The sequence below is a fragment of the Mixophyes fleayi genome, chromosome 1, assembly GCF_038048845.1.
Source record: "Mixophyes fleayi isolate aMixFle1 chromosome 1, aMixFle1.hap1, whole genome shotgun sequence".
Taxonomy (NCBI): Eukaryota; Metazoa; Chordata; class Amphibia; order Anura; family Limnodynastidae; genus Mixophyes; species Mixophyes fleayi.
The window spans coordinates 299084316-299110248 of record NC_134402.1 but is presented as its reverse complement, the minus strand read 5'-3'; the positions used below and the strand labels follow the sequence as shown (position 1 = coordinate 299110248).

The window sequence follows — 25933 nt, the reverse complement described above, 5'->3', positions numbered from 1 at the left end:
AGGAGCAGAGTCTAATGGGACAGAACGTCCCACAGTGATCCACGCAAGGGAGTTTGGGCTTGGCGGCTTCTGCCCCGCAGGTTGCGGCCCTCTAGGTGGGCACTCAGCGAGACCTAGTGGAGAGTGCAGAATGGAAGAAGATACGACGGATACAATGGTCTGTAAGCAAAAGAACAGAGAATCCAGAAGGAATCAAGATAGTCAGGAGAGAAGATCTGCGGCAGGTATACACAAAGGTCCAGGTAGCTTGGGAGCTGGAGACTGGATCAGAAGGTGAAACAAACTGCAGTAGGTATACACAAGGGTCCAGGTAGCTTGCAACAGAAGACTGGATCTGAAGGTGAGATATTCTGCAGCAGGTATACACAAAGGTCCAGGTGGCTGCAGCAGGAGACTGGGTCCAAGGGTGAGATATTCTGCAGCAGGTAACGGAAACAGGAGCTAGGGAAAGTCACTTCCACACAGAGTGAAATAGACTCAAGATCTGGCAGAGAATGAAAGTAGCCAGGTGTCTGTCCAATGGGAAGGAATAGGAACAGATAAAAGATGGGTCTGCACATGTGCAGACCCAAATCAAATACGGCAACAACAAGAGGCTGCAGCATGGGAAAAGCCCTGTGACATTTGGGAGATCAATCTGTTCTATGAGGCATATTCAATTAGGGTTCCGGTTCGCGGATTCGCGCCGGAACGGGTCGCGAACTTAATCCACGTTACCACAATAACGTGGATTTTCGTTCGCAGCCCATAGGGTTGCATACGAAAATCTGCGTTATTGCGGTACCGTAATAACGGCAAGAACGCGCACTTTTCTCGGTAACGTGCGTTGCCGCGAACCGGAACCCTAATTGAATATGCCCCTATGACTGCTAAACTCCAAAGGTGGGGGGTGAGGGCAAAAGGTTTAAAATCTTCTGATTTAGACATCAGATTGTGCATTTTCATGAGGGGTCTATCAAGACTGAAATGTCTCATTTTGCTCAATTGTGTTCCCTCAGACATCAGGAGTTAAATGTATCAAGCTGAGAGTTTTCCAGGGGATTTGAAAAGTGTAGATGTTGCCTATAGCAACCAATCAGATGCTAGCTGACATTTTGTAGAATGCACAAGTAAATGACAGCTAGAATCTGATTGGTTGCGCCGGAAAACTCTCAGCTTGATACATTTACCCCCAGGTCTTAACTATTAAGTAGAAACTCAGATTTTATTTCCTATTTTATTTTCTGAAACTCGTTTGTGTAACATATTTTATGTCTTGTTATTAATTTTTGTAAATAAACCTTGGAAACATTTTTAAGATTAAATAAATTTAATCTAGTGTATTCTCTGTGATTCTTTGTGAACTTATGAAGCCCCGGGAAGCTCATGCTACATGTGTATGTGATTTAAGTGTGAAACATTTGTAAGTGGTTCTGGTGAACGTAAGGACGCCATAATAAATCCTTCGTGGTGGCAGAAAAGGTGTATTCATTGCTAAGTGATTAAGGTGACGCCAGTCATGGCCAGCTGTTCAGATTGCTGTTTCTGGGACAGGCTGGGCGCTCGTGACAGGTAAGTTTACACCAAATGGTTGAAATGTATTTATACTTTAAGATCTAACCGGTGCAAAATTCACCATCATCATCAGCTATTTATAAGGCAGCACTAATTCCGCAGCACTGTACAGAGAACTCACCCATATCAGTCCCCGCATGATCTAAATTACATACACAGACCATATGAGACTAAGGTCAATTTAATAGCAGCCAATTAACCTGCTAATATGTTTTTTTGGGAGTGTGGGAGGAAACCGGAGCACCCAGAAAAAACCCACGCAAAAACAGGGAGAATATTTTCTGTATGTTATACAGAATAATACTTAAAATGTGTCAACAGTCTGTACGTTTGATTGGGAGCCCAGATGGCGGAATTGAGGCCAAAACCACAATCCTCTTTAGCTTTGTCTTTTAATAAATTGATGAACTCATTCATATATGTCATTATTAAGTAAAACCACTAATGTATCATATCATATATGTAGAATACTATCTTATATAATCTATATGTATTTTCCTTTTCTTTTAGGCAATACATTTTAGCGGGTGGACAAATGCTTCATTTGTATTTCAGTTTTTTCTTTCGTGCATGATGGGGTAAGTAGGCAGAGTCTATCTGTAGTTTCTGTTGATAAATATAATTGCTGTGCATAGTTGGAAACTTCTGAAATTCATAAGCAGTACCAGTAAAATAAAACTTTAGGGGGCAGAGATTTTGCATGACCTCAGACTTCAACTGATTTGGATTTTAAAGTGTTCGGTAATGTGCACAATTTTGTTGGACTGAGTACAGGAAATTACTCCCAATTTGGTCTGCAGCTTGAAATAACCGTTTTTTTTTTTATCTCTTTGACCTCTTCCACCTTTAACACTTGGTGACTATGTTATGCCACCAAAAGCTGAACAAAATACAAAAAAATACAAATCTGTACCAAGAATAGTTGGCATAAGTAGGTTTTTATAACATTACTGGTATGGTTAATATGCAAATTATTTCAATTGCCAATATATTAGCAGGCAAATATAACCACAATAAAAAGAGTAAAGTTAAGTAGCAGGTAGCATAATAATATGATAATAGTACTCCACTGGTTCCACAAGCCCTGGATATAAATTGGCAATACCTCCTTGAACTTTTACTGACATATATGAAAGATATATATAATATGAAAGATTGAAAACCCAGTTACAAACACAGGATTTTATCAAATCATTTAGTTAGGGGAGTCAGCAATATCCCTGAAGCTACGTTTCACAGAGCTGCAGACGCAGTGCACATACAAAAAATCATATTGTACAGACTCTTAGTCACACAGATCCTCATCCCCTTTCTATAAATCACCAGCAACACTGCACAGATCCCCAGTCCTGCAAAATGTGCCGACTGCAGGCACTGGACTAAGCTGAAACCAGCCCTTTTTAATGTAATTGCACTTCTTTTTATGTTTATTGGATACATGCACAAGTAATAAAAATATTAGATTGCTAAATGGTAATATTTTAATAAAACTACATGAATGATGGATCCATTTGAAATTTATATTGAGGATGTACTTCTCATCTGACACTTAAAAATGTTATGTCTATTAACAATGTCTATTAATTCTGTGTTGTAATTCTAAGGTTTGTGTAGTGTAGTAAAACAAATTGGTTTAGCAAGTGTCTTTCATTTATGTCCAAATATAATTCATTATCCATTCATACTTCTATTATCCAGCATTATAGTTGCTGGAAGACAGTTGAATGTCAGAACCCACACTAAGTGCCAACAATATAAAATATGTAACCCGCATGCCAGTCTTCTTCTTACAATTATTTAACATTGCTTCATATCAAATGTTCAGTGGTTCCTTATGACGACCTGATGAAAGTGAGGTTACCATCAGAACCGTAATGTAGAGCAACAATAAATATTTGCAATGAGAAGACTTGTGTGGGGACTGCATACTTTACATTGTTGAGGAAATTGTCTGTCACATATATGATGTTTGAGAATAGATTCTTGTTCCCACTTCCAAATATTTAAATATGTGCTCTTCCTTTACAGATTTTTGCTGCTCTATGCAATAGTGCTCTGCAGTTACTATAACTCAGCGCTTACAACAACAGTTGTTGGTTCACTCAAGGTAAATATAAAGTGTATTTTGAAAATCTAAATGTATGTGGTTAGGGAGAAGGCTTTCCACAAACTTAGAGCACAACTAAACCCTCCTGTACTGATTAAAAATCCTCCACATCTAGTAAATTGGGGAGCTAATAACACAAATTATGTTTTCTGAAAGAAATAATAATAATAATGTAATACATTAAGATATAATATGCAAATGCATTGGGTCATGATACAAAATGTAAAAATAAGGAACATGTAGAAATATGTTAACCTGTACTCATCTTGTCCTTTATTATTTCTATATCATGTATTATGATAATACCTATTTGTACCAAGATGAATAATGGTTATAATATGTCCACTTTTTCATTTACTCTCCTTTAATATGTGAATGGTGCATACCTATTAAGGTATTTTCTTTCTTTAAGGGATAGAACAGACAGCATGCTGGACAGATCCACTTACATGGATGAAAATTTAGATCAGTAGTACTCATGTGTTTATATACATCCATGTCCCTTGCTAAGTTCATAATGTATGATGCTGCAAAAAATTTGTGAAGGTTAATGCAGATTGGCTGACACATAGGTTTTGCCATCAAGTATATATTTATACAGATATTGATACATTTGACCAATCAGCAAAGCAATTGATCAGCACTGTATGTTTGAGATTTGAAGTACATGCGTAATAACAATGGGAGTATAGTCAGGGCCGTAACTAGGGCTGTGCGATAGGGGCGACCGCCCAGGGCGCAACGCTGAAGGGGGGCGCAATTTAGGAATATTTTAGGTTAATTTGGTTAAAATTGAGGGATAGGGGGGCGGCATTTTTCTTTCTCGCCCAGGGCGCTAGAATTCTAAGTTACGGCTCTGAGTATAGTATTAGACTGGAAAAATGTTTTTGCTCACATCAAAAATATTTCTTGATTATTGTAATGTTAGCACTGCACATTGAGGAGATTATAATACGAACAAATGAAATAAAATTACACAGTAAAGATGGCCTTGTCCTAATGAGCTTATAATCTAATTGGTGTGAGGAACACTAAGTAGCAGACTGACATTAGATTTAGAGACTCCAAGAAATTTCCACTGACAACATGGATAGGTGTCAGACTGTGTGGGGCCCTCGCAATAGGTAAACGAGAGGACATATGTTGATTTCTTTTAAAGCTATAGAACAAATAAAACACAGTATAATAGCTAATGCATACATATTTATTTATTTATATATGTCTTGTTTATTTTATGTTTAGAAGTTTAGAATAAAAAAAGTCTAAATAGTTAAATTGCTGTGTGTATATAGTACTGTGGGAGAAGGGACTCATATATGCATGCTGAGTGCCATGTAAAATGACATTGGCAGCTTTAGGTTCTAATCATGAAGCCATTATCCATTTGATTCAGCATTGGGTTATACAATCACCCTGCTAAGAGCATGTGAAAAATGTGGGTACTGATCTACTTCTGCTTCCTGGATAAAATTCATCACCAGGGTCTGCTAGACCCTATCAAGCCTCATGGGAGCTGGGTAGAGCCATAATCTTGCATATGCCAAACCCATTGAAGATGGAATGCTGAAGCAAAGATAAGTGCTAAACACACTCCGCTAGAGAGAGTATTTAGCTAATGATTATATGTGGAATAGACGCCAAAAGACTATTTGTCACAGTTAATCACTAAAAATGTCCATAAAGGTAGACTTATCCTTCAGTTGTTGTAAGCCCCAGACTTAAATTATAATGTAGTGTAGAAGAAGGGAGTATGAGAAAACATGCTGTTTAACTTCTGTGTAACCAATGATGCATCAGCATAAACCACAGGTATTGAGTTGGAAAGACTGTTGTGCATATGTGCAACTCAAAAATGGCAGCATTTACTACATAAAAATTATATAGCATTGTGATTAGGCCATCTTTGATGTTCAATATGTTTGTTGTTTGACAGCATTTTATACCAATATTATCATAAATAAAGTTAAATCATTTTTAATCTTAAAATAATGTAACTTTTACTGTAAATTTTATTATAATCCCTTGAATAGTTCTGTAACTATCTGTAGGCCTAAGGTCTCCTTATAGCAGATATTTACTCATGTAATCACTGATAATTATGATTGATGACATAATTAAGTATATTCTTTGCAATTTTGTTTAACAAAGCAAACAAAATAATGCTTTCTGCCTCTATTCTCCATGAACCTGGGAGACTGCCTGCATAGTAGCATGCACAAAATGCAAATAATTTCATTGAGATTTTGGGGAATATTTACTAAATTGCAGATTTGAAAAAGTGGAGATGTGGCCTATAACAACCAATCAGAGTCTAGTTATCATTTATTTAGTACATTATACAAATTGACAGCTAGAATCTGATTGGTTGCTATAGGCAACATCTCCACTGTTTCAAACCCGGTTTAGTAAATATGCCCCCGTGAGTAAAGCTTGACATTGCTGCATGCTCTCTCCTTAGCCGGCTTCCTACACATGTTGCATCTCCCCTTCCTCATCAGGTGGTACAGGTTTGTTTGGTTTTTGTTTATGTTTAGGGCTCAAGACACTAAATTATAAATAATGGGCACCGGATCCTCTGGTGACAGGTCAACTTACTGGAGGGCTTAATTGTTAAAATTCGAACAATTTTTCTAAAGTTGAACCTTACTTCAAACACCTCAAAAACTTCTGAACCAGTTCATAGTATTTAGGAATTGCACATTAAACTTTGGTGCCCATTATAGTTAAAGAACCTCTTGGTAAATTTATATGGGTATGTATCTACAACTATAGAGTATAAGAACACAACAAATAACTAGCAAGCACTTATTGTATATTCAACATGTATTTTTTGCATTCTTATGTGTACAGTCATGGCCAAAAGTTTTGAGAATGACACAAATATTATTTTTCACAAAGTCTGCTGTCTCAGTTTTTATGATGGCAATTTACATATACTCCAGAATGTCATGAATGGTGATCAGATTAATTGCAATTAATTGCAAAGTCCCTCTTTGCCATGACAATGAACTTTATCCCAAAAACAACATTTCCACTACATTTCAGAACATCAGGTCAGTGATTCTCTCGTTAACACAGGTGAAAGTGTTGATGAGGACAAGGCTGGAGATCACTCTGTCATGCTGATTGAGTTAGAATAACAGACTGGAAGCTTTAAAAGGAGGGTAGTGCTTGAAATCATTGTTCTTCCTCTGTTTACCATGGTTATCTGCAAGGAAACACGTACAGTCATCATTGCTTACACAAAAAGGGCTTCACAGGCAAGCATATTGCTTCTAGTAAGATTGCACCTAAATCAACCATTTATCGAATCATCAAGAACTTCAAGGAGAGAGGCTCAATAGTTGTGAAGAAGGCTTTAGGGTGCCCAAGAATGTCCAGCAAGCGCCAGAACCGTCTTCTAAAGTTGACTCAGCTGCGGGATCGGGGCACTCTAGTGCAGAGCTTGCTTAGGAATGGCAGCAGGTAGTTTTGAGTGCATCTGCGCACACAGTGAAGTGAAGAGTTTTGGAGGATGGCCTGGTGTCAAGAAGGCCAGCAAAGAAGCCACTTCTCTCCAAGAAAAATATCAGGGACAGACTAATATTCTGCAAAAGGTACAGGGATTGGACTGCTGAGGACTGGTGTAAAGTCATTTTCTCTGATGAATCCCCTTTCAGATTTTTTTGGGCATCTGGAAAAACGCTTGTCCAGAGAAGGAAAAGTGAGTGCTACCATCAGTCCTGTGTCATGCTAACAGTAAAGCATTCTGAGACCATTCATGCATGGGGTTGCTTGTCAGCCAAGGGAGTGGGCTCACTCACAATTTTGCCTAAGAACACAGTCCTGAATAAAGAATGGTACCAAAACATCCTCAAAGAACAAGTTTTCCTAACCATCCAAGAACAGTTTAGTGTAGAACAATGCCTTTTCCAGCATGATGGAGCACCTTCCCATAAGACAAAAATGATAATTAAGGGGCTCAGGGATCAAAACATCGAAATTTTGGGTCCATGACCAGGAAACTCCACCGACCTTAATCCCATTGAGAACTTGTGGTCAATCCTCAAGAGGCGCGTGGACAAAAACCCCCTACAAATTCTGACAAACTCCAAGCATTGATTAGGCAAGAATGGGCGGCCATCAGTCAGTATGTGGCCCAGAAGTTGATTGACAGCATGCCAGGACGAATTCAGACGTCTTCAAAAAGAAGGGTCAACACTGCAAATATTGACTCTTTGCATAAAAATAATGTAATTGTCAATAAAAGCCTTTGACACTTATAAAATGCTTGTAGTTTTTCTTCGATATATCATAGCAACATCTGACAAAAAGGTCTAAAAACACTGAAGCAGCAAACTTTGTGAAAACCAATGCTTGTGTCATTCTCAAAACTTTTGGCCATGACTGTAGATATGGACAGACATATAGCCCTTCATACAAAATTTTTACCAGGTAAAAGTATATTCCAAACAAAGTTGTCAATTTACTGTAGGGTTGAATTCCATAAATTATATATGGAATATTTCTTACCTGGAGTCCAGTGTTCCACCCAATCTTCTGGCTCTTCCAATGTTTGCTGCTGTGCAGCAATTCTCTCCTTTCTTTTTTTTTTTTCATATAGGTAGTGTGTTGTCAACAACTACTTGCAGAAGTGAGGAGGGTATTGACAGACCATGGCAGGCATTGGGGAACCTGTCAGGTTGGGTGTAATTGATATTTTGTGATAATGTATGAGACTTACACCTAAAACTGAATTTTAGTTTTGGGTGGAGTTATCCTTTAAACTGATGCAAACTAGCAGTCTTAAGAATTAATGGATACATAGTACTTAGTACATTAAAATTATTATAACATTTGTATTGAATCTTTTACTTTTAGAATGTATCCATCGCCTATATCGGGATTTTCGTTGGTGGAGATTATACTTTCTCTTTGTTAAACTTTTTAGGCTTAAATATTTGGTAAGTACTCTTTGAACTGGATTTTGACTGCCCTTTGGCCAACTCTACAACTACAGTGATTCTACCAGATCTTAACAGGTCTACACTCACAGTCACTATCCCGACACCTACAATGAACTCTTATTGGTCTTACACATTGATCTTATTAGCTCTTACACTATCCTGACACCTGCAATCAACTCTCATTTCTCCACACTGTGCTCTACTTCTGTTATGTCTCACTGTTCACTCACTCACCACTCCCTCAACTATCATGTGCTGCCCTCAGGCTTTCACTTTCCCACCCCTAGCACTTGCTGTTTCCTATCGTGTTGAGATTCATTTTTCTGTACACCACTTTGCTCCAATTTGCCTCATTCTTCATCTCCTCACAAATACATTCCCTCCCTATCCCACAACTTTCCCTACATTATTTGTCCTGTCGGCTCACCTCAGGAAATGAGAGCAGCCAGACATGGCGGTGATGTCCGATAGCTAATCGTGGGGATTTGAATTACATCTTAAAGGTCCTCCTGTACACTCTTCACTCCATGGGCCATTGTGACACCATTTCCTCCTGGTTTGTTTCCTACCTGTCCAACCACTCTTCACATCTCTGTCCACTGCCCTCTGCTCTTCTCTCTCTACATCTTCTCCCTTGGTAAACTAATCAAGGTGATATGTATGCTGATATAAATCTACCTCTCCTCCTCCAACCCCTCCCTTTGTCTCTGCTGTCATGTTTCCCTCTGTTTCTCTGCCATCTCCTCTTAGATATCCCAACATTACCTAAAGCAGAATATCACGATCTGCCTGCAGCATACTGCTTTGCCTGGCAGCTCCTAACCTGGACTATCAGACTTTGCTATTTGTGTTAATTTTATGTGTTAGCAGCAGTACCTCTGATCACCAGAGGTGCTGCTATTGTGCCTGTTCCTAGTTCCTTAGGAGTTAACACTGCCTCACTCATTATCCCATGCACCTGGGTGTGTTCCATTTATACCTGTCTCTCCCAGCATTCAGGGCTGGTTATTGTTGTTACACCCTGTTGATTCTTCCTCCAGCTTTGCTCCTGTGATTATGCTGCATTAGGATCTTAACATTCATTCTGCTGACCTGTTGTCCCATCCTGTTGTTCCTTGCCTCTGCTGTGCTCATGGTTTCATGCTGCCTGGATCTCTCCATATTACCACTTACCTTCATCAGCCTTCTACCCGGTATTTATTCCTGCATGTTCCTGTATATTCAGTATTCAGCAATAAACTTTGTGTGTTTTCACTTCATTCCTGGCTCCTATGCTGCACCTTGTATTTGAACCGTGACAGTATAACCAGCCAAAAGAAAAAACTGCTTAGGAGTCGTGTGGAAGATATTTATTCTGAGACCTTTTTCTGCAATTGTTTTTTCATTTGGTTTTGAAACATGTCTGTTTCTCCAATCTTGGAATTGCCACTGCTACAAACTTTACAGATGGACATTATCTTGCTATGTTCTCAGCTTGCTAGATTTTCCGCCTTACTTGTGGACCCTCTCAGAAGACTGTCTGATTATGTCTCTCCTAATACAGAAGCTGCTGGTCTGTCTCAATCCACCTTTACTGCTGCTGAACCTGTGCAAACAGCACCTCTTAAGTGTGCTTCTACAAGTTTGCTGTTTAGTTAGAACTATGGGGTAACTAATTCCCAGTTCACAGGTGGTCCACGCCCCCATCTGACCGAAGAGGAGTGACAACGCAGAATAACAAACAAGTTGTGTCTCTGCTGTGCCAGCAATGCACATTTCTTGCAGGACTGTCCTATCCGTAGACCACGTCAGCTTACTGAACCATCCCCTGTTGTTTCCTCTCGGCATTCCAAATTTGTTTATGCTCCACCATTTCTGTTCTCTGGGAACAGACCCAATCTGCCAGCTCCAGCCGCCTGTCCTGAGGCGCCAGCTCCAGCCGCCTGTCCTGAGGCGCCGGCTCCAGCCGCCTGTCCTGAGGTGCCGGCTCCAGCCGCCTGTCCTGAGGCGCCGGCTCCAGCCGCCTGTCCTGAGGTCTTAGCCTCTGTCTCCTGTCGCGAGGTCCCAGCCTCTGTCTCCTGTCGCGAGGTCCCAGCCTCTGTCTCCTGTCGCGAGGTCCCAGCCTCTGTCTCCTGTCGCGAGGTCCCAGCCTCTGTCTCCTGTCGCGAGGTCCCAGCCTCTGTCTCCTGTTGCGAGGTCCCAGCCTCTGTCTCCTGTTGCGAGGTCCCAGCCTCTGTCTCCTGTTGCGAGGTCCCAGCCTCTGTCTCCTGCTGCGAGGTCCCAGCCTCTGTCTCCTGCTGCGAGGTCCCAGCCTCTGTCTCCTGCTGCGAAGTCCCAGCCTCTGTCTCCTGCTGCGAGGTCCCAGCCTCTGTCTCCTGTTGCGAGGTCCCAGCCTCTGTCTCCTGTTGCGAGGTCCCAGCCTCTGTCTCCTGTTGCGAGGTCCCAGCCTCTGTCTCCTGTTGCGAGGTCCCAGCCTCTGTCTCCTGCTGCGAGGTCCCAGCCTCTGTCTCCTGCTGCGAAGTCCCAGCCTCTGTCTCCTGTTGCGAGGTCCCAGCCTCTGTCTCCTGTTGCGAGGTCCCAGCCTCTGTCTCCTGTTGCGAGGTCCCAGCCTCTGTCTCCTGTTGCGAGGTCCCAGCCTCTGTCTCCTGTTGCGAGGTCCCAGCCTCTGTCTCCTGCTGCGAGGTCCCAGCCTCTGTCTCCTGCTGCGAAGTCCCAGCCTCTGTCTCCTGCTGCGAGGTCCCAGCCTCTGTCTCCTGTTCCGAGGTTCCAGCCTATGCCTCTTGCTCCGAGGAATCATCATCTGCCTCCAGCTCTGAGTCTGTTGCCACGGTGTCCGGGCCGGAGTCTCTTGCCACCGTGCTGCCTGGTCCTGAGTCTCTTGCCACCGTGCTGCCTGGTCCTAAGTCTCTCGCCACCGTGCTCCCCAGTTCCGAGTCTCCAGCTGCTGCCTCCAGTGCCGAGTCTCCAGCCGCTGCCTCCAGTGCCGAGTCTCCAGCCGCTGCCTCCAGTGCCGAGTCTCCAGCCGCTGCCTCCAGTACCGAGTCTCCAGCCGCTGCCCCCAGTGCAGAGTCTCCAGCCGCTGCCTCCAGTGCCGAGTCTCCAGCCGCTGCCCCCAGTGCCGAGTCTCCAGCCGCTGACTCTATTCCAGAACTACAGCCCGTTCCAGAAACTTTTCCAGTCCATGCGGTCCAGCCGAGTTGCCAGTCCATGCGGTCCAGCCCGAGTTGCCAGTCCATGCGGTCCAGCCCGAGTTGCCAGTCCATGCTGTCCAGCCCGAGTTGCCAGTCCATGCTGTCCAGCCCGAGTTGCCAGTCCATGCTGTCCAGCCCGAGTTGCCAGTCCATGCGGTACAGCCCGAGTTGCCAGTCCATGCGGTACAGCCCGAGTTGCCAGTCCATGCGGTCCAGCCCGAGTTGCCAGTCCATGCGCTTCAGCCCGAGTTACAACCTGGTGCTGTCTGCTCCGAGGCTTCTCAAAGTGCTGTCTGCCCTCAGGCTTCTCAAAGTGCTGTCTGCCCTCAGGCTTCTCAAAGTGCTGTCTGCCCTCAGGCTTCTCAAAGTGCTGTCCCTGCCGAGGCTATTCTCAGTGCTGTTCTTGCCAAGCCTGCCGCCCAGTCCGGGTCTGATGCCAAGTCGACCGCCCAGTCCGGGCCTGCTGTCAGGCCTGCCACCCAGTCCGAGCCTGCTGCCAAGCCTGCCGCCCAGTCCAAGTCTCCTGTCAAGCCTGCTGCCAAGTCTGCCGCCCAGTCCGGGTCTCCTGTCAAGCCTGCTGCCAAGTCCGCCGCCCAGTCCGGGTCTGCTGCCAAGTCTGCTGCCCAGTCCAGGCCTGCTGCCAAGTCCGAACCATCCGTTGCCGAGGGTGCCAAGTCTGAGCTGTCACCTACCTTTGAGGGGCACCTTTCTCAATTTAGTGCTCTACTGAGGTTTTGTGCTTCTCATTTCCCCTCAGTACCTGGCCTAGTCAGTGACCCAAAGAGGCAAGTTTTGTTTTTGTTAACACATTTTAGAGGAGAGGCTATGGAATGGGCAAACCCTTTTGCTGAGTCTGATCACCCCATCCTATCTGGCTTACAACTATTTGTTGAGGCAGTGATCAGCAAGTTTTCACCACCACCTCCCGCTATGCCATCTTGCGGGGCCTCAGCATTATCAGCAGTACCACCCACCTCACCTGGTCAAGAGATAGCTTTGTGCTTCACCCAGTTGGCGCAAGTCCCATCTCTAAGGAAGTCCCGTAAAAGGGGAGGACGTAAAAAGAAAGGAGGTTCTGCAGTGTTTCAACTTCCATCTGGCATGGTTTCCTTTGCCTCTCTGCCCATAGAAGAGGACTTTTCTGCCAGGCCCCCCATTCGGGACTATGATTCCGATGAATTCAGACATTTTTGGTAATTGGGCGTCTGGAATCTGCCCTTAAGGGAGGGGGTACTTTCACGATCTGCCTGCAGCATGCTGCTTTGCCTGGCAGCTCCTAACCTGGACTATCAGATTTTGCTATTTGTGTTAATTTTATGTGTTAGCAGCAGTACCTCTGATCACCAGAGGTGCTGCTATTGTGCCTGTTCCTAGTTCCTTAGGAGTTAACACTGCCTCACTCATTATCCCATGCATCTGGGTGTGTTCCATTTATACCTGTCTCTCCCAGCATTCAGGGCTGGTTATTGTTGTTACACCCTGTTGATTCTTCCTCCAGCTTTGCTCCAGTGATTATGCTGCATTAGGATCTTAACATTCATTTTGCTAACCTGTTGTCCCATCCTGTTGTTCCTTTCCTCTGCTGTGCTCATGGTTTCATGCTGCCTGGATCTCTCCATATTACCACTTACCTTCATCAGCCTTCTACCCGGTATTTATTCCTGCATGTTCCTGTATATTCAGTATTCAGCAATAAACTTTGTGTGTTTTCACTTCATTCCTGGCTCCTGAGCTGCACCTTGTATTTTAACCTGTGACACAGAACATGTATAAAGCAGCTCATGTTCTCTCCCACACAAAGCTTCAAACCACCCTACTTCTCTATTTCAGTGGACACACATGTTCCTCATGTTTGCTGCTTGAGTGTCATCCTTGACTACTCCCTCTCCTTCACTCTCAATATCCAGACCCTGTCTCAAGCCTGTGTCTTCACATCGCCAGGATTAGATCCTTCCTCTCCTATGATGCCACCAATTCTCTAATCAACTCTCTCATTATCTCCCACCATGAGTACTATAACCTCCTTCTGCCTGGCCACCCTCTCAATCGAATCCACCCACTTTACAAGACTGATTTTACTCTTTGCCGCTCTGCTTCTGCCACCCAGTTCTCTAATCCCTACACTGGCTCTCCATTCCCTATAGAATCCAATTCAAATTCCTACCTCATCTCACTCCACATTCCCTCCCACCATCTTCATCTGCCAACAACCGGTGCCTCAACTGCCAACTGATAACCACATCGCACTCGCGACTTTAAGACTTCCGCTGTGCTGCACCACACCTATACTCTCACATTCAGTCAGACTCTCTACCAGCTTCCAAGGCTTCAAATGATCCTTAAAAATCCATCTGTGTATTAAAGCCCAGTCTCCCCCCTAACTCTACCATTACTGGCCAAGCCACCCTACACCCACATTCACTCCATGTCACCCTCTCTTGTCTCAGCCTCACCCCTCCCCTTTCAACTGTAAGCTTTCACAGGTAGGACCCTCCTTACTTTTTCCTTCTTGTCTGCTCCCACCTTATCCACCTGTATGTCCTTGTCTCTTGATTCCTGCATGTACTTTATGACACCTGTTATATACCTTGCCTATTATGCTTATGCACTGAATTACATTGCTTTGCTTGCTGGTGTGTCTTTTTCAGATGCTCTACTTCAACACTGTACCGCACTGCAGAATTTTGTGGCCCCTTATAAATAAACAATAATATTAATAGTAATAGTATATGTTTTATTACTATAAGTACTTATGTATATTTAGTACAATTCACTTGCTGAAATTGTGTATGAGCTTATGTTGTTGACAATCATCATAGCTCCAATACAAGAGAAAAATATAAAAAAGCACAATTTATTATTAGCAATATAAAAACAAAATGGCATGAAAAACATATTACCTTTCTCAAGGAATCTAGGAAATTTAACAAGGGTTTTCATTGAACAAAATAATGTTGATTTAGTGTTTGCATTCCTAGTGTGAGAAACAAACTAGATTAGATTTAAAGAACTGCATTTTTTATCCTTTTATGGGTTTAACATTTATCAATATGTTTAGATTTCGCTTTAAAACAATTTTAACATTGAACTCTGCACAAATCTTGGCAGTACAATGATAAAGTTTTTATTAACTCTTTTTACTATATATCACATTACTGTGCTCAGATACAATATATAAACTGCTGCTCAGTACTTTGAAGTCTATCCTGTTTTTTGCATGTTAAAGAAATGAATTAAAAAAATGAATAATAAGTTTATATTAAGTAGTGAAAATACTGGTGAATTAGAAGCATAATTATTGTGTAGGATATGCAAAGGTTAAGTCTATTAGTTAGAACTTAATGCAACAGTGGTATTACTAATTTTTGTATAGAACCTAATAATGGAATAAAGCCACATTTTAATACATTACTGTGTTGTGTACTAATAGGATAATGCGGTCAGATACACATGAGAGAATAATGTCTTAATTTAAAAATATTTATATTAATTTAATTAATTGATTTAATATAGCCACAGGACTAATAAATGTACTACTGGAGTTCAATTCACAAACAGCCAATCAGAATTGGCTAGATAGTGCTGCTGATAGTAATCATGCTCATCATCATCAAGTATGTTTACATCAGCCTTCCAGTACCTGCAAGAGATATGCCTCCTGACAGGCGTATCTGCATCTAATTGTGTAGCAATTGCATAAACACACCATTTCTGTATTCGGCATATGCCTACCTGCCTCTTCCCTGTAACTCATCCCCTGGCTTAAGAAGTCGTAAGTTGAAGAAAAAACAAATGTTTGTCCAGCTCTAAATGAGCACCATTATGCTGCTAATAAAGGCATGTCATGTCAGAACCTGGCTACTCTGATGGCTGAACTGAATCATCCTGTCGGGCAAACATTTTACCTTGCATTGCAAATCCATACATTGTTATCGCAATACATAGTACTCTATATGTAATTCATTGTGGGGCCACAGAGGGGCATTAAATTGCACACTTGGGCTTTTGAAACCTCTGCGTCTGTGATCAGTTTTCACATCCTTTGCACATATCTAAGGAATATATACAGCAGTTCTTAAGACTATCAAGAGTATGTCAAACATTCAATAGGCCTCTCATGGCTCCCTCAAGGAAGTAAAAAATTGTATGATGAATTATTATTATAATGTCTTTCATCTGACCTATCCAAGTGTTGTAGATGATGTGCTTTTCCCAGCGACAACAGTTTTTTTAATTCATGTATTAAGAGTATACATTTAAAAACTCATTTGACCTGTACCTGAGATTGATCGCATACTTAAAATTTTGCAAGATGCATCCAGCTCTGCACCTGTAGCATATGTATTATATTTACATCAGACATACATACAATCAGATAACCATACACAAAATCAGGTCATAAGCACAAGAAAATTTTGTTATAATTTGTTTTGATAGTGAAAAACACATTAGCTAGGCTTGATATAATACATCCGATATAATATTCCTTCTTACATACAAATAAACGTAACAGAATTATTTTTTTTTTAAATATACAAACATAATCCTATAATATATATATATATATATATATATATATATATATATATATATATATATATATATATACAATAAATGAAGACGGCACCTATCAGCTTTAGAGGTGAATTCACAATCAGCCAATCAGAAGCACTAGCTTGGGCAAGTGACCATCATCATTGTCAGTGTGTATTTGAAGCCGCACTCTAGCGGGTGCAAAAGATATGGGTCCTGATGGTCATATATGCGTCTCTGTGCTGGTATGCCTCAGTCACATTTGCGTGAATACACCTTTACTGTACAAGGCCTAGATTAGACCACCCCTCCCCTCCTGTTCTGCCTCTCTGTTGCAAGGAGGCACAAGTATCAGATACGTGCAACTTTGCATGCATACATATGCATGCGATCTCTTTGTGGACATGCGCAATGCAATGTTTCACAATTAATGCTACGCAAATGGGCAGACGCACAACTCAGCATCAGGCTCATAATGTCATACACTTTCGCATTATGAAATTGCTTGTAACTGGCAACTGGCATGATTGGAAACTTGTATTAATTTTAATGTTTCAATTTGGATCTTCATATAAGATTTGAATGATACTTTTCATTTATTGAGGACATGAAAAGCGTGTGACTACTTCCACTTTTCGTCTACACGGAAACATATGAAACAATAACAGTTGTTTTAGATTTCAGAAGAATAATGCTTCATAAAAAAGAATTATACAATATAAACTGCCATGACAGCAATGATTAGCCAGAAAAAGTCAGTTATGCAGATGTTTTATTTTTTAGATTTTTTACAATAACATTAGTGTTACCAGACAATCTGCTGTTAATTATCCTGTTCGTAGTTTAGTTTTTTGGGGGGTTAGGTACCCATTTTAATTTCCATTATGACTTTGTGCCCCAAAAACCCAATTTTTCATAGTAATATCATTAGTTAGTGAGACCCTAAGCACATATTCAAGCCCAGATTTTGGCAAATATTACAAACAGCCTCCAACTAAGGTAGACCTGATAGCATTGGCATGTACATCTGTCAGGAGGCGTATCTGGAGGCCTGGTGAAAGAAGTTGCAATGATGATGATGATGACGACCGGCAGTATTTGCTAGCTGCTTCTGAGTGGCTGATTGCATATTGACCCCTCCCACTAATATTAGTTAATTCACTAATGAGGCTCCTAAATTATATGAAGTCACAGCTATCTATTTGCATTGCGCAATTGATATTTCCATTTATACTGCAGCAGGAAACAAGATTCACAATTAAGTTTTATAGGGCAAAATAACAGATATTTTATTTAATTATAGTTTATATGGTAAATGCAACTCTTACATTTATTAATGACACTGTCCAGACATTATTATATAAAAGCCGTGACATCTCAGATGTCCTTTATAGACAATATTCTATACAGCCTTTAAAACATTTGTCTCATACCACTACAGCCATAGACAGGGAGTTCCAGTTGTTATGCAAATGCATCCCAACTAGGAGTTTGTGAGAGCTACCCATGTGACTACTTTGTTTTACTGGGATCTTGGTGGAAGTAGATGCTGTCCGGGAGGCGTAGCCATATTATGATGCGGGCGTGCAATCCCTCTACAAGCTCAAGAACATGTACTACTTTCTCCTACTTATTCTGGTAGTTTTACTATCTGGGGGTAAATTTATCACGTTTCGGGTTTGAAAAATTGGAGATGTTGTCTATAGCAACCAATCAGATTCTAGTTGTCATTTTGTAGAATGTACTAATTAAATGATAATCAGAATCTTGCTGCTTGGCTGTATCCTGTAATGTTGGAGTCCAGTTTAGAAAAGAGGCCTCCCTCTAAACCATCTAGACATTAAATCAGTAGATTTTTGTTTAATAAACAGGCCTCCTTCTACCCAATCAGCCCCAGAATTTAATTAATAATATTCACATTAAATAAATATGCCTATTTACACTGATACAGCTCCGAAATTAAATTAATGGCACCCACGTTTAATAAATAGGCATCTTTCACCCTAACTAGCCTGACATTAAATTAATTATCATCATCAGTTATTTATATAGCGCCACTAATTCCGCAGCGCCGTACAGAGAACTCATTCACATCAGTCCCTGCCCCATTGGAGCTTACAGTCTAAATTTCCTAACATACACACACACACACACACACGCACAGACAGATAGAGAGACTAAGGTCAATTTTGATAGCAGCCAATTAATCTACTAGTATGTTTTTGGAGTGTGGGAGAAAACCGGAGCACCCAGAGGAAACCCACGAATGCACAGGTAGAACATACAAACTCCACACAGATAAGGCCATGGTCGGGAATCAAACTCATGACTCCAGTGCTGTGAGGCAGAAGTGCTAACCACTAGGACACTGTGTTAATAACTAAGCCTTCTTCCTCAAAACTAGCATTAACATTACATTAATAGCATTCCCATTTAATAAAAATTCCCCCACCAGCCCCAAAATCAAATTAATATCCTACAAATTTCCCCCACATTTAATTGAGGATATAATTTCTAATAAAGACATCACCACCTTTGGAATACCAATTGATTTTCTATAATTATATTTAATTGCTTATTATGTTCTATAGTATTTATGTACCACAAAGAAAATTCCCCCGTCTCTCCAACCCCCAGCCCCTTAAATCACTCCTCCGTGTCCTCTCTAGCACCTGTCTGATCTCTCCAGCAAACTCCCTCTTCTCTCCATCCACCCCCCTCTTCTCTCCAATTCCACCCATGTTTTCTCCAACTGCCACCCCCCCCTTTTCTCTCCACCCCCTCCCCCTCCACTGTTCTCTCCAGCCACTTCTTCCTCCACTGTTCTTATCAGCCATTTCTCCTCTTCAGCCACTTCTTCCTCCCTTTTCTCTCCAGTTTCCCTCCCCGTTCTCTCCAGTCCCCACTGTTCTCTCCAGCCTTCCCCCTGTTCTCTCCATCTTCCCCCCTCTTATCTCCAGCCACTCTCTCCAGCCACTTCTTCCTCCACTGTTTTCTCCAGCCCTCCCTGTTCTCTCCAGCCCCCTCCTTATTTTCTGCAGCCTTCCCCCCTGTTCTCTTCAGTCGCTCCCCCCTCCCTGTTCTCTCCAGCTCCCACCCCCTGTTCTCTCTTGCCTCCGCCCCCCCCAATTCTCTCCAGCCTTTCCCCCCTGCTCTCTCCAGCCTTCACCTCCTCCCCCCTAGTTCTCTCTAGCCTTTCCCCCCCTGTTGCCTGCCGCTACCTCCCTACTGTTCTCTCCAGCCCTACCCCCCCCCCGTTCTCTGCAGCCACCCACTTCTCTTCCCCTATTCTCACCAGCCACTTCTCTCCCCCTGTTCTCTGAAGCCCCTCCTCTCCACATTTTCTGTAAACTACTCTCCCTCTGTCGTCTCTGAAGTATTCTAATTATATTTCGTCTTATTTTCTCTTCTAGTCTGCTTCTTCTTTGACTTCTTCCTGGCTTTACTCAGCTTCTCTGCATTGACAGTGTCATGACGTGATGATGTTGCTGGGAGCCGGACAGATGCTGAAAAACGGTGCTGAGTTTTTCCAGCACTGCAGTTATATAGACCTGGGGCAAATTACAGGTGGGCTTTGGGCCCCCTCGGGCTTGCACCCTTGGCTGTCGCACTGCCCATTACGGCCCTGTCTATACCACCCAAGTATCACACATCCCTTGACCTCTGTATCAATTAGTTCACCATTACATGTTAATTGCTAAATAAACACATCTACTATCAGCTTCACCATAATGTATTATATATATATATATATATATATATATATATATATATATATATATCCACAAATATTCATTATTTCTCTTAATTATCATAAAAATACATAGTACAAAATCTTTTACTTCACAAAGATAATTTTGACATCATAAAAGCGGTACATACAGTACATACAATCCAGTATAGTTTAACATGCAAGATGTTACAATATATTACTAAACCACTCTCAGAAGTGAGTTTCCAGTTTTTATCCAGTAATGTGTGACCAGGTAGGCGGGGCCCAGTACCATCTCCTGCGGTAGATGGTGTTTATAGCAGCCGAGCGATTTCATACAAGTCCAAAGGTTTAGTGCAACTGGCCTCAACCAGTTTTATTCAGTAAGAAAACAAAAGAAAACTCCAAACTAAACACCTTGGCGTTAGGCTCTAACTAAACACTGGTCACTCCTGACTAACAAACTAAAACAAAACAAAAAGACGTTTCTGCACAGTTACTTACAGGGAGCTATGAGGCTTTTGCTCACAGAGACTTTGCAGCATCTGTTCACAAGCAGTGAGAGATTGACTGAGCTGTCTTGCAGCCTTTTACCAATACCACTCAGGTGCACCTCCTGATGACTAGCAGAATCACGGGTAACTCGGAAGTCCCAATTAATGGGAATAATGGACGGAGCCCGCCCTCACTCTCTGTCCATAACCCCAGTACCCTTTACAGCTTTTCAACCGGCTTTTAGCCCTTCAGCAGCTTACACACAAATACACATTTTCCTGGGTTTTAAAACAAGTAGGTTAGGAACCTAGGTGAAATATACCTGCCATCCAACACCAGTCCAGTCACTTTGTTACATAACCCCCTACCCTCTTTCAACCTAGGGGCCGGAATACTTGTAGCCCCTGAGCAGAAGACCCGAGACAAAGCATCAGCGTTGGCTAACTGTGTACTGAAACTATGTTCCACTGTAAACCTAAAATCCTGAAAGTCTAGGAACCATCTCGTAACCCGTGCATTATGGATTTTATTTGCAGACATCCACTTTAACTCACCATGATCTGTCACTAGCTTAAATTGTCTACCCAAGAGGTAATACCTGAGAGTGTCTAATGCCCACTTAATAGCCAATGCTTCCCTTTCTACAATGGCGTACCACTTCTCATGCTCTTTCTGCTTTCAACTCAGATATATCCTTCCCAACTTTGGTTTGGGACAACATGGCACCTATCTCTACATCTGAGTCATCTGTCTGTTCAAAAAATTATTTTGAAAACTCTGGCGTTATTAATAAAGGCTGCGTACATAACGCCACTCTAACGCCAATAAGTCTACCTCTGCCTCAGGGTTCCACTTCACCATAGTAGACTGCTTTTCCTTTGTAAGGTCTGATAATGGAACCGCTGTGGTGGCGAAATTAGGAATAAACTGCTTGTAATACACTTTGATCCCCAAAAACACTCTCACAGAGATTGTATGAATACAGTAGTGCAGGGTTATTTGTAGTGATATTGTAGGATAAGATATTGCAGGGTTATGTTAGATATAAATTGCAGGTTTAGTTATTGCAGGATTGAGCAGTTCATAATATTGCAGTTAGGTTAAAACACACATGGCAGTGTTAACATGAATAGAATATTACAGATATTGTAAATTAGTTTTAAATTAAATTGTTTGCAACTAAATAAACAAAATTTGTAGGTTTAACTACATATATATTAATATGGCAGGGATAAATATCTAAATAAGCAGATAACAGTAGGTTTAAATATTTTGTAGAGCACCTGGCAGCAGAAGCATAGTTTTTCTTTAGTGTAGTGGTGCTGTAGCTGAGAGAATGAGTGGAGATTGAAGACCTGGGCTTATAAAACCCAGGACCCATTCTTCTAGCTTTCCCTGTGACCATGGGTGGGCAGTGATGTTTTTGATAATTCATCACTCCTGGCTGTGCAGATACTTCCACATGAATCGACCGGAAGCTGGTTCATTTAATTTTCTTGTTCACTGATCAGACACATACGGAGAGCATAGGCATGTTGCACTCTAAATACCGGCAACCATTACTAGGAATCCGTCCAGGATTTCTGTGGCCAAACCACGCACTGCAATGCAATTCTGAAAAACAATGGAATTCTGGAATGACTGTTTTCTGAAATGTTGTGTAATGACATCCTGCTTTTTTTTCCTCAATGGATATTCAACACCATTGTAATCATTACTAAATGCTATGTTCATGACATAGTACAACAGTTTTAAAATGACTACTTTAAATGCTTGTGATATGATGAATGACATAAAAATTAGATGATAACAATAGATTGGATTGGGACTATGCTAGAGGAGCATGGATTACAACATTATAAATTTGCCTACCCCTCAGTTTCTATAGACTAGTCCTTCACATTGTAACTACTATTTGCCACATAGACAAACTGTTCAGAAAGAGTAGAGAGAAGAAACATAAGTACAATTCTAAAGCATCCATTGTCAGTAGTTGTAAACCTCTGGAAGGCCACATGGTAGATTAGTAAAGGGTTCCACACTGGGGCTAAAAAGCAGCCCTGGCATGCAAAGAACACCATTTGTGAGCATGCTCATAGTCAAAATGTTTTGTTACATAAAATACTTAGAGACCACTTTGGGCAGTAAGTGCAGCACAGAAAAATACTCAAAAATGTAAAATGTAACAATAAAATAATTAATTCTATTTTTGTTTTTCTTCTTCCATTCTTCCATTTCAGCATGGCAGGCGGAGTGTCATATTCTTTTATAACCTTACGGGGAACACCACCATCAATAGACAAGAATTCAAAGATTTATATTTCAGAAGACCAAAAGAATACTTTGTCAGACAGTCTGAAAACACAAACACAAAAACGTATTGGACTGAAAGACAATGCAGATAGCTAAATAAAACATCTCAAACATTTGTATGAAAAGTTCAAGGTTTTATATAACTATTTGAATACACATTTTCAGTTGTTATCCATCTTTAATCATGGATTCTTACATGGTAAGAGATGTTAGGCATCTGAAGAATCTGTTTACTTGGTGAGAGAGGTAAGGCATTTGCTTACACGCTGTACAGTATCTGGTGATTATAGAATGTATTCTCAACTGCTATTAATCAGGTTTACTTGCCAAAGGATACCCACACCATCTGCTGTCATTAGTACAGTTACCAAACTGTTTTACTTTCTTTAAATATATAATTATATATAAGTAATGGACAGTATATATGAATTAGTTTTTCAAATATGCTCACATTCATTAATGATTCAGGTTGTATTTGTTATAATACAATATGTTACCATTGCATGTTAAGAAAGGATTAATCATGTGACATCTGTGTTGAATGATTAATCATGTGACATCTGTGTTGAATGATTAATCATGTGACATCTGTGTTGAATGGTGGATCACAACATTAAAATATGTTTGGTACCACTTTGAGAATAGACCAGAGCATAATTTTTATTATGCAAATCAGACAAATGCTAATCATGTAAGGACACATTATCAGTTCAAAATGTGTCATATAATCAAAAATATATACATATTGTTGTAAATGTCCACTTGGAAATGTAATATTCACATTTAAATATCAGAATATTAATGTATCATCACACTAGTTAAAATCATTTTATACTCTAGTTCGGTTCCAGTTTGTTTATGCTGAAAAACAAAATAATTCACAGTAGACTACATTCAGGGCCTGATCAACCACTAGGCTGACCAGGCTGCAGCCTGGGGCGCTGGGTTCCGGGGGGCGCGGCGCTGCGGGTATTTATTTTTTTCATTCTTTTTTTTTTTTTCTTCATTTTTTTTTTCGGGGTGGGGGAGGGGGGGTCGCCGCGGGGGGGTCGAGGGCTCGACGATCGAAAGCATTGGTGGTCAGTGGTTAGCAACACACAGCCAATCACTAGGCTGCCTGTTGCTGTGCAGCAGACAGGAAGCAGGACGTCTTCACTTCCTATCTGCTGATCTGCGGAGAGGAGCGACGCTGGCACAACTACAGGTAAGTGAAGGGGGAACTGCCCTGCATATCTATAGGGAGGGGGGGGAACTCCCCTGCATATCTATAGGGAGGGGTGGGAACTGCCCTGCATATCTATAGGGAGGGGGGGAACTGCCCTGCATATCTATAGGGAGGGGGGGGGGGAACTGCCCTGCATATCTATAGGGAGGGGGGGGACTGCCCTGCATATCTATAGGGAGGGGGGGAACTGCCCTTTATATCTCTAGGGAGGGGGGGAAACTGCCCTGCATATCTATAGGGAGGGGGAGAACTGCCCTGCATATCTATAGGGAGGGGGGGGAACTGCCCTGCATATCTATAGGGAGGGGGGGAACTGCCCTGCATATCTATAGGGAGGGGGGGAACTGCCCTGCATATCTATAGGGAGGGGGGGGAGGGAACTGCCCTGCATATCTATACGGAGGGGGGGGTGAACTGCCATTCATATCTATAGGGAGGGGGGGAACTGCCCTGCATATCTATAGGGAGGGGGGAGGGACTGCCCTGCATATCTACAGGGAGGGGGGGGAACTGCCCTGCATATCTATAGGGAGGGGAGGAACTGCCCTGCATATCTATAGGGAGGGAGGGAACTACCCTGCATATCTATAGGGAGGGGGGAAACTACACTGCATATCTATAGGGAGGGGAGGGGAACTGCCCTGCATATCTATAGGGAGGGGGGGGAACTGCCCTGCATATCTATAGGGAGGGGGGGGGAACTGCCCTGCATATCTATAGGGAGGGGGGGAAACTACCCTGCATATCTATAGGGAGGGGGGGAACTACACTGCATATCTATAGGGGGGGGGGAACTACCCTGCATATCTATAGGGAGGGGGGGGGACTACCCTGCATATCTATAGGGAGGGAGAGGGGGGACTGTCATGCATATGTATAGGGAGGGAGAGGGGGACTGTCATACAAATCTATAGGGTGGGAGGGGGGGCTGCCATGAAAATCTATAGGGAGGGAGAGAGGTTGATATGTATGAACGAGGGCAGAGGAGGGGGGCTGATATTTGTGACTGGGGGAGTTTTGATGTGACGGGGGGATAGCTACAGAGTGGAGGTAAGGAAAATAGCTGCAAGGGGGATGGATGCAGGATGGGAGGTAAAGAAAATGGCTGCAGCAGGGGTTAAGGAAAATGGCTGTGGAGGGGGGGGGTTTGTGGTTAAGGAAAATGGCTGCAGGGGGTATTTAAAAAATAGAGCAGCTTTGGAGGGCAGAATCTCGTGATTGTGTGGTGGTCACATGGGTGGTCTCAGCAATCACTAGAATACTAAATATTAGTGAGATGGGGCTGGTAGAGGTTTGTATTTGATTGACAACAAATATTCAGATATTGCTTATATATGCCTGTCCAATGGGGTACTTTTAGCTGACCATAATGGAGTGTTTTGTTTTAACTAAAGGGCCTAATCATTCAGGGTTTGCATTATAATACATTTTTGCATTTTCAAAACAGGACGCCGACTTTCCAGAAGCCAGCGAGAGGATAACAAAGTTGCAAGAGAGAAGAGCAAGGACAGGTAAGAGACAATCGCACAATCTGTCTAAATTTGAATGCTGCAGAATAAACCTGAACATTCATATTCAGGAGTGTTCCTATACACCTATATATTCGGAGGAGGGGGGGGGGGGGGGGCGCTGCGGCCGTATTAGCCTAGGGCGGCCAGAACCCTTAATCAGGCCCTGACTACATTATAACACGATACTTACATTCTTCACCAGTGGCCTGGGCTTGGCTCTCTGCCTCCTCCTCAGAGTGAAAGGGAAACTGTGGAAAAACTAAGCATTTTCACTTCCTCCCCCTGGTTCTTTTTTTTTTTTTACTCATGACTACCTTTTTCCCCCTGTTTACCTTGATAGCAAGTCGCAGCAACCAGGACCAAGTCA

At 42.1% G+C, this 25933-nt stretch overlaps 1 protein-coding gene across 2 annotated transcripts in view; it reads left to right on the top strand.

The window, feature by feature from the left end:
* SLC35D2 (solute carrier family 35 member D2) overlaps positions 1 to 23811 on the top strand; it is a 79329-nt gene extending 55518 nt beyond the window's left edge. The window contains exons 9-12 of one of the 2 annotated variants that reach the window (XM_075211088.1): positions 2065 to 2132; positions 3583 to 3661; positions 8522 to 8604; positions 22758 to 23811. In XM_075211088.1, the coding sequence (XP_075067189.1) occupies positions 2065 to 2132; positions 3583 to 3661; positions 8522 to 8604; positions 22758 to 22926 (399 nt within the window). In that variant the 3' untranslated portion in view covers positions 22927 to 23811. The remainder of the gene's footprint in view (positions 1 to 2064; positions 2133 to 3582; positions 3662 to 8521; positions 8605 to 22757) is intronic. The other variant, XM_075211089.1, reaches the window with a different exon arrangement.
* The last annotated feature ends 2122 nt before the right edge of the window (positions 23812 to 25933 follow it).